This window comes from Lissotriton vulgaris, chromosome 3_2, assembly GCF_964263255.1.
Source record: "Lissotriton vulgaris chromosome 3_2, aLisVul1.2, whole genome shotgun sequence".
Taxonomy (NCBI): domain Eukaryota; kingdom Metazoa; phylum Chordata; class Amphibia; order Caudata; family Salamandridae; genus Lissotriton; species Lissotriton vulgaris.
In genome coordinates this window covers 132,534,117-132,547,550 of record NC_141690.1, presented here as the reverse complement: position 1 = coordinate 132,547,550, position 13,434 = coordinate 132,534,117, and the positions used below count along the sequence as shown (strand labels likewise).

General features: G+C 43.7%; 1 protein-coding gene across 2 annotated transcripts in view; it reads left to right on the top strand.

Moving 5' to 3' along the window:
• Positions 1-12,699, top strand: part of ZNF518B (zinc finger protein 518B) — a 49,307-nt gene extending 36,608 nt beyond the window's left edge. For both annotated transcript variants that reach the window (XM_086964089.1, XM_086964088.1), the window contains exon 2: positions 7,277-12,699. In XM_086964089.1, the coding sequence (XP_086820215.1) occupies positions 7,433-11,632 (4,200 nt within the window). In that variant the 5' untranslated portion in view covers positions 7,277-7,432 and the 3' untranslated portion in view covers positions 11,633-12,699. The remainder of the gene's footprint in view (positions 1-7,276) is intronic.
• The last annotated feature ends 735 nt before the right edge of the window (positions 12,700-13,434 follow it).

Genomic DNA, 13,434 nt, shown 5'->3' with positions numbered 1-13,434 from the left:
TAAAATTCTAGGCCACAAAAGCGCTGTAGTCTGCCCAAAATATGTCAGTAGAGGTTTGCCAGGTTGGAGGTATTGCAATGACTAGGCCATTTATTTATCGGTTTCAAAACCAACACATAAATAAAAATGTTGTCATTTACAATGCCAATAGCTCTAACTTTTGCAAAGGCGAAACCGTTGCATGGCATGATGCTTCATGGTCCAGGTTTAGTTCCTGGGGAGTCCACTGAGCCTTTCATCCTTCTGAGGTCGATAAAATGAGGATGATTGCTGTGCTAATTTGGCCCTGACCACACGGGTACAGTGCCTGCTGCATAGACTAAACATGACTAATGGATGCATGTTTGCAGTTGCTTTCTTAACTTGAGACAACTGGTTGTAGTCGTTTCCTGGGTCACCTCAGACGCTTGTGGTATTCATCAGTGTTTGTGGAGCTTGACTGTTAGGCCGTTCACATGCGTAAAAATAAATAAAATGACCCTAGCTGGGCAATAAACGAAATATTCCCAGAGTCTAATTCGGAAAGCTTATTTCGGCATTACGAAGCTTAGTGGTTTGCGTGGTGGGGTTTTTGCTCCGAGGTGTATTAACTAATAGTTATGTCTGTCTAAACCATCCTCTGGGAGACAGCGTCAGCTCAGGGATGCAGAAAAGTATCATTCTAATGGCTGTGACTTCAGGACCGCGTCTGCCATCTCCAGTGACAGTATGGCACTTTCAGGACTGGGAGACTTTGACATTCAGTGGCCACATGATTCCAGCCTGTGCCATTTGGAGTGCCAACTTGGCATTTCTGATAGATACATCTGCCGTGTGGATTCCTCACCTTGTGAATATCCCCTTGCGTCAGCAACATTCGGAAATTCTTTTTGTAGCCTCGCGCCGACGTGGACTTGGACGTCATAGAGACACGGCATCGCATGCGACTCCGCTGACGTCACCGACGCCTACAATAGGCCCACGCCGGCGTGATGACATCAGTTCCCTTTTTTCCGCTTCGTCGACGCTAACGGTTTTGGGATATTCTGTAGCTTCTAGTTACTCTGTAGCTGTATTTCTTCGTTTTTTTTTCTGTTCTCTTGCCACTTTGATCGCTAATATGTCGACAAAGAAGACGGGTTTTAAGCCCTGCAGGAAATGTGGAAAAATGATGTCCGTTACGGATCCACACCAGGACTGTATTTGGTGTTGAGCTCCGACCACGACGTGGATGGGTGTTCGTCGTGTCAAAAAATGAATCCAAAGGCCCTGCGAGAAAGGGAGTTTAAGCTTCTTGTGGCTAAGCTGAAGGCCGATAAAGAAAGGAAATCTTCGAAATCCCATTCGAAGAAGTCGAGGTCGAGATCGAGGTCTCGGGAGGCGTCTGCTTCGAGGTCTTCCTCGGATCATGCTTCGAGGTCGCGAAGGAAGCATAAGAAGAGGAGACATGAGTCCCGACGTCATTCGGGTGATAAGTCTGGCTAGAGGTCGAGATCACCCAAGAAGATTAGATCCAAGGTAATTCCTCCACAAGAGGTTTCGGATCAGGAGGGCGAGGCTTCGCCTTTGCAGTCGCCAGTACATTCACCGGCTCCGGCACCCGATCCGACTCCGGCTCCGTCTCCGGCACAGGAAGAGGAAGAGGAGGTTCCTGTGGGGGGTTGAGGGATCGACTCCTGTTGTTGAGATAGATTCGAATCTACCTCGAGGTCGACCTGAGCATCCACCTTTTCCAGCTCCAGGTCAGGATCCTTCAGCGTTTCTTAACGCTATGTATGATGTTTTCTCAAAGTCTTGTTACCCCTCTGGAGCGCCTTCGGGTCCTATGGGTCCAATGGCATTTGATTTGGGGGTGCCTCATTCATATGCCCCGGCACCTTTCATGCCGTTTTTGCCGGCTCCGACCCCGCTGTGGCAGTACCAGGCTCCACCGAGGTCGACGCCGGCTCGACCGAAGTCGACGACTCCGGCACCGGCGTCGCCCGCTCCAAGCAAATCTTTGGAACATCCTTCTAAGCCTTCGGATTCGATTCCGACGTCGGCTCCGGCGCCGTCGGGGTCGGCAGTGGATCCGGCTGCACTCCGTGTTAAGCAGAGGTCTAGAAGGGAGGCTCAACGTCTACTGGAAGAGCAGAGGTATTGTGAGTCTCATTCTGACTTGGAAGAAGGTGAGCTGGATGAAAATTATTTCGAGGATCTAGCAGAGGCTAGTGGTCTTGAGTTTTCTCCAGAGTGGGTCTTGCGATCAGGCTCTGATGTGCCGTCTAAGGATGTTCAGCATATCACGTGGTGATGAAAAAAGCAGCGGGACTTTTAGGTTTAAAATTGCCTAATGTTGAGTTTAAATCGAATCTGCTTACTGAGGTTCTTCATTCTCCGAGCTCGGCAGTGGAGCCTTTGCTCCCTTTTAATGATGCTTTGACTGATCTCATTATGGAGGTGTGGAAGAAGCCTCTTTCTGCTCCTGCTGTCTCGAAAGGTGTGGCTCGGAGGTATAGAGTGGCTCCTGAGGACCCTGCCTTTTTGTCGACACACCCTTCTCCTGAAAGTTTGGTGATCCAAGCGGCATGTTCCAAGAAGTCAGTAGGTGCTTTTCCCCAAGTTCCTGGTGACAAGGAAGCTAAAAAGCAGGATCAAGTGGCCAAGAAAACTTTCTCTTCCGCGAGTATGGCGTTAAAATCAACAAATGCCACTTGCCTTATGGGAAGATATAGCCACGCTCTTATGGACTCTGTACGTACGTTGATCCCAAAGGTTCCTGACGACTGCAGAGGTGACTTTGAGGAAGTTTTATCTGACACTCATGCGGCAGCTCGTCCGGTTATTCAGAGCGGCCTTGATACTGCAGATTCTGTGGCAAGGATCATGGGCACTGCTGTTGCCACAAGGCGTTCAGCTTGGTTAAAATCCTCAGATTTTTCTGCTGATGTGCAGTCTGCTTTGTTAGATCTGCCTTTTGATGGAGAAGGACTCTTTGGCAAAAAGGCAGATTCGGCCTTGGAGAGGTTTAAGGACAGCAGGGCGACTGCTAGATCTCTTGGTCTACAAGTAAGAGGTTCTACGGCCAGGAAATTCAGAGGCTTTGGACGCTCTTCTTTTCGTACATTTAGACAAGGTCAGCAGCAGCAGCAGCAGCAAAATACCTTGTATAAGTCATACAGGGGAAGGCAAAGGGCGCGTCCTCGAGGGCGTCGGGCCTCTTCCTCCTCCACCTCCTCCAACCCCCCAGCCACAGAAAAGCATCCCTAGATCCGCCATCCAGGATCATGTGGGTCCGGTGGGGGGTCGGCTTACCCACTTTCTACGGGATTGGGAATCGGTTACATCAGATCTTTGTGTTCTCAATCTCGTAGAAAATGGGTATGCCCTTCCCTTTCGGGAATTCCCTCCCAATTACCCTCCTTGCCAACGATATTGCTCAGAGGAACATCTGCTACTCCTACAGGAGGAAGTTCAAACTCTGTTGAGGAAGGGTGCAATAGAGGTGGTCCCGGAGCAGGAAAAAGGTCAGGGATGCTACTCCCGGTATTTTCTGATCCCCAAGAAGGATGGCAGGCTTCGTCCAATTTTGGATCTCAGGAACTTGAATTTTTATCTGAAACAGGAGAAAGTCAAGATGCTCACCCTTGCACAGGTTCTTCAGGCACTGCTGGAAGAAGACTTGATGGTGTCGCTCGACTTGCAGGATGCGTACTTTCACATCCCCATCCTGAAGTCGCACAGGAAGTATCTCGTTTTACGGTGGGATCGCAGCACTATCAGTTTGCGGTCCTTCCGTTTAGACTTACTACTGCGCCTCGAGTCTTCACCAAGGTGATGGCAGTGGTGGCAGCGCATCTCAGAAGGTCGGGGATTCCTGTATTCCCTTATCTGGACGACTGGCTGATCAAAGCAGAGTCGGCCGAGAGAGTGCTCCATCATCTGCGGGAGACAACCCAGTTGTTGTTCAGGTTGGATTTTTCGATAAATGTACCCAAATACTGGTGCCCTCCCAGCGCAACCTGTTCATAGGTGCAGTACTGGACACAACTGTATGTCGTGCATTCCCTCCTCCTCAAAGGATTCGCGACATACAGGAAATGATTCCTTTGTTTTTCAATGGAGCGGCAGTACCAGTCCTGAAGGTCCTTCGCCTGCTCGGTCTGATGGCTTCTTGCATTCTGTTGGTCAACCATGCACGCTGGCACATGAGGGCGGTCAAATGGTGCCTCCGCAGGCAGTGGTATCAGCACAACGGAGATCTCGGGGAGTCAGTGAGGATCTCCAGAGAAGCTGCGGTGGATTTGTCTTGGTGGGGTGTGGAAGGCAATCTGTCTTGGGGGAAGCCTTTTCAGCTGCCTCCTCCGGTGGCCACAGTGATTACGGATGCATCCACTCTAGGGTGGGGTGCTCATCTGGGGGACCTGGAGGTCAAGGGTCTTTGGTCTCCAGAGGAAAGGTTGCTTCACATCAACCTTCTAGAATTGCGGGCGATACGTCTGGCGCTCAAGGCCTTCCTCCCTTCCCTTCGGGGTCGGTCGATCCAAGTGCTGACGGATAACACGACCGCGATGTGGTACATCAACAAGCAGGGGGGAGTGGGGTCGCAGTGTCTCTGCAGAGAGGCTCTGCGCCTCTGGTCCTGGGTTCAGGACCACCGGATTTGTCTGATGGCAAATCATCTGGCCGGAGTTCTGAACGTTCGTGCAGACGTTCTCAGTCGGCAGTTCTCTGCCGACCACGAGTGGAGGCTTCACCCAGAGGGGGTGCGTCACGTCTTTCGGACGTGGGGGACTCCTCAGGTGGACCTGTTCGCTACTCGCGAGAATGCTCACTGCCCGTCATTCTGCCGTCTCCAGTATCCGATGCAAGGAGCCTTGGGGGACGCGTTTCAGTTGAGTTGGAGAAATCAGCTCCTTTACGCGTTTCCTCCCATACCTTTGATTCCTCGGGTTCTGAGGAAGATTCGCCAGGACCGGGCCCAAGTCATATTGGTCGCCCCGGATTGGCCAAGAAGGGTGTGGTATACAGATCTTCTCCTCCTCTCCTCTCACCCGCCGCTCCGTCTCCCTCTCAGGGCAGACCTCCTCTCTCAGATGGAGGGGCAGGTTCTACACCCCCACCTCCAGACATTGCACCTTCATGCCTGGAGATTGAACGGGGCAACCTGATTTCCTTTTCTCTCACACCTGATGTGGTGGATGTCATCTTGTCAGCCAGGCGTGACTCCACTAAATCTGTCTATTCGTATAGGTGGTTTAAATTTGTCACTTGGTGTGGTGGGAATTCTATTGACCCTTTGAGAGCCTGTTTGTCTGATGTTCTCCAGTTTGCCCTTTCTCTGGCGCAGCAAGGGCTTGCTGTTGCCACAGTTAAGGGCTATCTTTCGGCGCTGTCGGCTTTTCTCTGTTTGCCTGACCAGCCGTCTCTTTTTAAGTCTCCTGTAGTTTTAAGGTTTTTGAAGGGCCTCACAAATAAGTTCCTTCCTTCTCCTTTTATTGTGCCTCAGTGGGACTTAAATCTTGTTTTGACCTTTCTGATGGGTGCTCCCTTTGAGCCTCTTCATAAATGTCCTATGAGGCTTTTAACTCTTAAGGTGGTCTTCCTCGATGCAATAACCTCGGCAAGGAGGGTAAGTGAGCTTCACGCTCTTAGTTCCAAGCCCCCTTTCTTGACCATTCATGCTGATCGGATGGTTCTTAGGACCAGGGCTGCTTTTCTTCCTAAGGTGGTGACTCCTTTCCACCTTGGTCAATCCATTACCCTCCCTACCTTTTATCCTCCCCCACATCCTTCCAAGGAGGAGGAGAGGTTACACCGTCTGGACCCTAAGAGGGCGGTGTCTTTTTATTTGGACAGAACTAAGGACTGTCGGTTGGATGACCAGCTCTTCATTGGCTTTGCTGGCTGCAAGAGAGGAAGAGCGGTCCATAAAAGAACTTTATCGAGATGGATCGTCCTCTGTATAAAGATCTGCTACTCTTTGGCCGGTAAGGATCCTCCAGAGGGTATAAGGGCTCATTCTACTAGAGCTAAGTCGTCTACCTCAGCATTGGCTAGAGGTGTTCCTGTAGAGGGCATTTGTAGGGCGGCAACTTGGTCTTCCCTCCACACTTTCGCAAAGCATTACTGCTTGGACACTGAGGTGAGGAGGGACGGCCACTTTGCGCGCTCTGTCCTTCAGGATTTCCTGGTTTAGAAGAGTGGACACCCTCCTCCGGGAGTGGGGACTGCTGTGGGACTCTATTCACAAGGTGAGGAATCCACACGGCAGATGTATCTATCAGAAGAACAAGTTACTTACCTTCGGTAACGCTTTTTCTGGTAGATACTATATCTGCCTGTGGATTCCTCACTGACCCACCCGCCTCCCCGTTGTCCACTCTTCTTTACCAGAGTTACTGTATTGTAATGTATATTTATTGTGATGTTAAGGAGATGTTTCCATTGCTTCACACTGTGTGTTTCTCCTTGGCTATTGTGTACTGTGTATACTTTGTATATTTCTACTGTCATTGGTCCGTCCGTGTGCCTTGATGGCACGGAAAAAAGGGCGGAACTGATGTCATCACGCCGGCGTGGGCCTATTGTAGGCGTCAGTGACGTCAGCGGAGTCGCGTGCGATGCCGTGTCTCTGACGTCCAAGTCCACGGCGGCGCGAGGCTACAAAAAGAATTTCCGAATGTTGCTGACGCAAGGGGATATTCACAAGGTGAGGAATCCACAGGCAGATATAGTATCTACCAGAAAAAGCGTTACCGAAGGTAAGTAACTTGTTCTTCCAGCATTGTGAGACTTCGACCTTAATTGAGGTGGTGGTGCAGTGAGACCTTCCAGCCTGTGCCATCTCAGATGACATTGTGGCACTTTCAGGATTGTGAGACTTCGACATTCAGTGAGGAGACCATGCCCTCATGATTACCTCCACATTTCTACTTGTGGCCCTGCTGTTCTGTTGTTTACCTATTTTAGCTAGGTGACCTATTCACTTTTATGTTTGATCCCATGTTGTTTCACTTTTGATCTGGGCTTTATCAGATTTCATGAAGAATGGCAAGCCTGCACCAAAATACCAGATACAACTTTGTTTTGTTTTTTCTTGCCTTCTGCCTTTTGATTGTGTGGTCTACAGAAGTAATTTGATAATTTGCCATGATCCTGCCTTGCAGAATTACAGTTAGAATTGGGTTACAGATCTCTAGTTAATGTTGTATGTAATTCAAGTGTTCATAATGCACTTCATTGCATAGTTAAATTACTCATCTGCATTATTGTGTTTTTGTTTTATTGATGTGTTCATTGTTTTCTTTGCTTCTAGGGTTTCCTTGGCTATCATCTATTATTTATGAATACAAAAATATGTCCAAACCATGATGAAGAGCTATGCAAGAATATCTTTGAAGATTGATGAAATGCTGTTGGGATTTTTCTGTAATCTCTTTCAAAACGGAAAGTCAAATGAAGACCTCCAAAAATGCAAATGAAGAATACTAGCACATTTTTGCCAGAGTTGGATAAAGGAGATAATTCTTTGATTTCTACGTCAAATCCAACAAACTTTGAAAATGGAGAAGATGGTAAATGGCCACTGGATTGTAAAAGTTGCCGCTGCCGAATACCTGAATCCATGCCAAACACGTTGGTAAATGCTAAACGATTATTATGTACTGATGAAAAAGAGGCATTTCTTTGTAATGACTGCCATATGGCTGTACCCGGAGACTATGTAAATGGTACTGTGGAAAAGGATGAGTTTCTTCAATTAAGCAAAACCTTGCATAAAAATAAAAAGAAAGACAAACATTATTGTGACAAGTGCCGTTTTACATCAAAAGATCTTGGACAGTACAAAAAGCACATTTTGCAACATGAAGAAATTAAGTTTATATGCTCCTATTGTAGTTTTGTGTCTTATACAAAAGGGGAGTTTCAGCGTCATCTAGTAAAACATACTGGCACTTTTCCCTATAAATGTGAATATTGTGACTATGGTGCCATCCGGAATGACTATGTTGTGAAACATACTCGAAGAGTGCATGGAATTGCAAATAAAAAACAGCATTCAGGTGCATGTGGAAAAGAAGAGCAAAGTAGCAAGTGTCTGACAGTCCCTTTAAATGCTGAACACTTTATAGAGGATAATGATAGTTTCCAAAAAGACCTTTTAAATTCATCATCAAATGCAGGTTTTGATGAGGAACCGTTTGAAATATGCACTTTAGTGAGTGTATGTTATATTGATAGTGATGAAACCGTCCAAAATGTTAATTTTGACAAAGTGGAACCATGCTGTGATAGTATCGATATGCATGTTTGTCACGATGGTAGTGTTGAAGTTGAACTTTCTCCAGAAAGCAATATGCTGCAGCCTGGATTACCAATAACTGTCATCGCACCTCCACAATTGGAAGTGCTACCAAATTCTTTTGTCCAAATAATGGAGGTTAAAATGGTGGATGGTATTCAAAAGTTAGTTCTGAAACTCTTTCACAGTATGGAAAAGCATTCTGAATGTACAGTTGACAGGTTAGAAGAATCTATCATTTCAGATGTAAATCAGAAAGAGTTACTAACTAAATATTCTAATCGGACAAAACCATTAGTGGCAACCTATGCATCTATGGAAAAAACAAATATCAATCCTGGTGATCCAAAATCTAAACCTGACTCCTTAAAGAATTCATCAGTTTGTAGTTCTTTTAGTTCACATGATGCAGTTGAGCAATTGAGTGTACCAGTACCCATGCATGATTCCAATGGTGAAGGTAAGGTGCTAGCAAATAGGGATTTGCAAATAAAAAGTAAATTATTTTTTAGTGACCGTGATCTGTTGGCCAACGGCAGTAATGAAAATGTGGACCTGAAAACTCCTCCTTGTTTTTCTGTAAGAAATCCAATAGAAATGGAGATGGCTTGCTCAAAAAAGTCACCAAATGTAGCCTTGTGTACCTCTGTTTGTGATTCCAAAGCAGCATCTGACCAGTGTCATTTAACAGAGATGTCGTATGGTAGAAATTGTTCCTTTATAGGAGGCAGGAAGTTACCATTAATCAGTGATCACGTCGATACACAAGCATGTCTTGAAGTTAGCGAATCTTGTTATAGTAGCAAAGCATCTTCACAAAACTGCAATAAAGACTCCAGTCTACATACAGCTTTTGCTCCAGGTCATGAAAACAGCCCTATTTTTGAATCTTACAAACCACACAATCTACACTGTGTCAGTAATGTAACAGAGGGGCCTTTCATTTTATCAGTTTTTTCTCTAAGCTCCGGTGTTGAAAATATTCCAGAAGGCATTAATTGGGATGATGTTTCTGCGTTTACCACAGACTCTGCTGCGTCGTCCCAAAGCAATATTTCTCCGATGTTCGATAAGGAAGACTGTAAAATTCCCTTAACATTGCTTGGTGAAAAAGTACCTGTTATAACTATGAGTTCAAACCACATCGATTTGGATACAGCTGATGCAAATAGAAAAAATGGCGCTCCAGATAAAAATTGTGGAACTACAAATTTGGGGACTGCAACGGATTACCCTAAAAAACGTGCTCAATTTCCCCAAATACACATGGAAGCATCTTCTGAAACAATATGCAACACTGCTGTTATGTCAGCTAAAGTAGAAAGCAGTAAAGGAATGTTTTTATCACCAGATGCAATTCCTGATATGCCTTCATTGAAGCAGAACTGTAAGACTGAACAACTTCAAAGTGATGCATTTCATTTGCAGAAAAATTGCAAGATTTTAGAGCTGACCGATCAGTCAAAAGATTGGGCTAAGTCAGACGAGAAACAAAATGATTCTGACCGTGTACTCAAAACAGAACATTTAAATTGTAATCCAGATATTGTTGATTCCCATTTCCAGAAATCGTGGTTGAAAAAATATTCAAATATGTCCTGCGCCACAGAAGATGACAGCCTACCTCTTGAATGTCCGAATATTCTCTTTGAAGTAGGTTGTTTGCCGGTACATGATATGGCTAAAAAAGGCTGCTTAAAACGCACACAAATCTCACAATGTGCAGATATACATCAGAAATCAAAGGGAATGCAAGCACTGATACAATTGCCTAAAAAAGGGAAAAAATCCTGCACCCCAAAACGAGAGGCAGGTATTTCTGAAACGCATGCCCCCCGAGAGGAACGTAATACTCCAAATAGTACCCCGAAGAAAAAAAATTGTTTTCCAAAAAAGCGAAAATCACCCATTGCTGAAACGGTTGTTCCAGAAAATTTTCATACTGCTTCTCCTGTATTTATTCCAAAAGGAACTGTACTTACTGTTATTAACTCTAGTGCCAGTAAGGCTGCTTCAAAAAATGGAAAGTGCTCAAAACGTTCAAAGAATATTTCACATTGCAATGAAACCTTTCTTCCCAGACCTGTTCTTTTTCACAACTCTCCAGTAAAAAGCCATGGTAAAAAACAGTCCAAAATAAACAATACAAGAAATAATCGTGTAAATCAAGATGGTCATGATTCACATTTGCAAAGAGGTATTTTGAAAGTATCACAGCTAACAAAGAAAGTAAAAAAGGGGCATTTGAACAACTGTATACAGAAGAAACTTAAGTTTGGTGGTGGACATTCTAAGCAAGAACCAAACTCTAAAAAACAGCCTAAACTAAACATTAGAAGAAATAATTTATTAAGTGAATGTGGACTCGGGAGTAATTTGCAAAAAAATGTTTTGAAGAGACCACGGTTGACAAAGGAAGAAAAAGAAGAACATTTGAAAGATTGTGTTCAAAACAAGAAAAGCAAGTTTGACTGTAGAAATTCTAAACAAGTAATACACTCTAAAAAACATCTTAAACTAAACGTTAAAAGAAATATTTTAATAAATGAACAAGGTCTCGAGAGCCATTTGCAAAAAGCTGTCATGAAAAGACCACGTTTGACAAAGAAAAGGAAAGAAAAACATTTGAAAGACTGTTTTAAAAACAAGAAAACCAAGTCTGGCGGCAGAAATTCTAAGCAAGATCAAAACTCTAAAAAACAGCTTAAACTAAATATTAGAAGAAATAAAAGGTTAGTAAATCAAGAATCTCTTGACGCCCATTTCAAAAAAGCTACACTGAAAAGATCACGGTTGAAAGAAAAAGAAGGTTCGAAAGGCTGTGTAAAAAAAAAAAAACTCAAAGTACAAGCTGAACACAGTATTCAAAACGAATCGAAATATGCCATTATACAAGAAAGACCTCTTCAGCTTATTCCAGTTTTGAATAACCAAAGGATTAAATGTCCTCGACTTAACCAGCCTGTAGTTGTAATGAACCACCCTGATGTTGATTCCCTAGAAATAGTTAATATAATGGATACAATGAAAAAGTATAAAGGGCGTGTGCTCAGAGTGTTTCTTTCGGAAAGAACAAAGCAATGTCTTGGTGTCAAACAGCAGTTTAAACGGCTTACCTGTACAAATGTGGTATCTACTGCAGAGAGAGAGCAGCCTATTCTCCAAATGAAACAAAGCACAACTCACAAAGTTAGTGAGCAGACTGTAGACGTTATCAAAGATGAATCTCCACAGAATGCTGTTATGTTCCAGATTAATGAAAGGGGATATAAGCCTCCGAACACCTGGATGAGTCAAGGACTACCCCCGCCTACGGAGTCCACAGCTAGCTGGAGCAGTTGTTTGCTTCCAGACGTGTCACACAGCTGAAATATGACTACAGTTTTTGTCTGAATGGTTTCATTTTGGGTAAAAATGCTGTATATAGTGTTATACCCTTCAGTTTTGAAGGACTTTGGTTGTGTATTATGGAATCTGGGGCTGGCAAGTGAAGGGTATGTAATCTAGAACTAGAGTCCAACTGGATTGAGCAATTCTAGTGCCTCAGCCACCCCAATACGCTTAAGGAAGTATAATACATTTTAGTATTACTTTGAATTCTCAAATACTATAATTTGTTAACTTACTCTTGTTTATTTGTATTAATATGGTTTATTATAGGTCATTCAAGTCAACAAATTTGTTTTGTATTCTATTTTTATAAAGATTATTTACCTATTAGAAATGCTGAGATCAGCTTCTTAGTACACTGGCCTTTTTCATATGTAAATTCGTTGAAGAAAAAGGGATGCTAGGAACAATCGTAACTTGTCAGTGGTTAAGATCTATATCAAACTGAACTGCCGGTTGCAAGAAATCTGATTTTGTTTAATTTGCTGAGCATGCTGCCTGTGTTAACAAAAAAAAACACTTGAATAATAATTACCTAACCGCTATAAATGAGGGATTTTTAATACATTTAAAACTACAAGATTTCCTACTACCCGATTTAAAGATGCATTACAAAGGGGACACCTTTGTCCACAACAATTAAAACCGGTAATTGTGTGGATTTTATGTATTTGTTTTGTTAAATGGTATGGAGTTGGTGCATTTACATAGTTAACTCAATTTTGGCGGTTTCTTCGTTTGCAACAGATGCTCCTAAAGCATTGAGCTACACTACACTTGACCAAAAGTTTATCCTTTTAAAATGGACTCTTTCTTCCTTATAACAATTTTCAGTTTAAAGAAAAATTACAGGGGGTGAAACAAATAGTGTACTAAGTAATGGAAATGTGAATAGTTATGGAGGAAATCAACTGTTGAGATGTATAGTATAGGTATGCCCATCCTGTTCATGACTATGGTCTTTTAAAGTGGGCAAGCAATACAGAAACATGAAGTCTGTTTTGCCTTATAACTCTATAAATCCCAAAATAAAGAATTGTAGCACCCATTTGATATTACTGTATTACTTTTTCCTTTATCTTAACATTGTAGAAATTGTTTTGTTCAGTACCCAACACTGCATAATTTTCAGCGCAAGGCATATATTTCTAAGATATCTAAGCAGGAGTAACTGATTCTCAAACGGGAAGGAGACCCTCCCCGTTGGGAATCGTGTAGTCAGCCTTTGGAGAGCAGACAGTGGTCCAAAGGACCACTGCCTGCTTCCCCTGATGTTTTCCAAACCAGGAAACTTTTTTTATTATAAGCACAATTGGTCACTTAAATCTTGTTAAAAATGTTTTTGTTAGAGGCTTCTTGCTGCACACTCCTTAGCTTAGAATTATCACCAGATGTCAGACTGGATCTAAAAATTATCAAGCAGTACTCCTGCGTGCCGGTAGGTGGCGTAGTTCAGCTTTACACTGGCCGTGCCAGAAGTGACGTATATGGTACCTATATAGGCACCCCCTTTGGCACACTGAAGTCAGTTCTTTCCTTTTCACAATCCATTACGCAGGTCCATGAAGTGCTACCCATCAGTCACTTTATGACTGGCTTTTTTTGGGATGTTTTGTCGACTACGTTTGAAAACAAATTCTTTCTCCTCATGTGACATGAATGCCTCTCAATAAATCGGCTTATTTCAAACCAATTAGAGCCTTTAACCAATAGATGTCAGTGACAAACCTCATACTTGGTCTGTCTATGGTGCAGTGCGAAAGACAATGACCCTAAGGCCT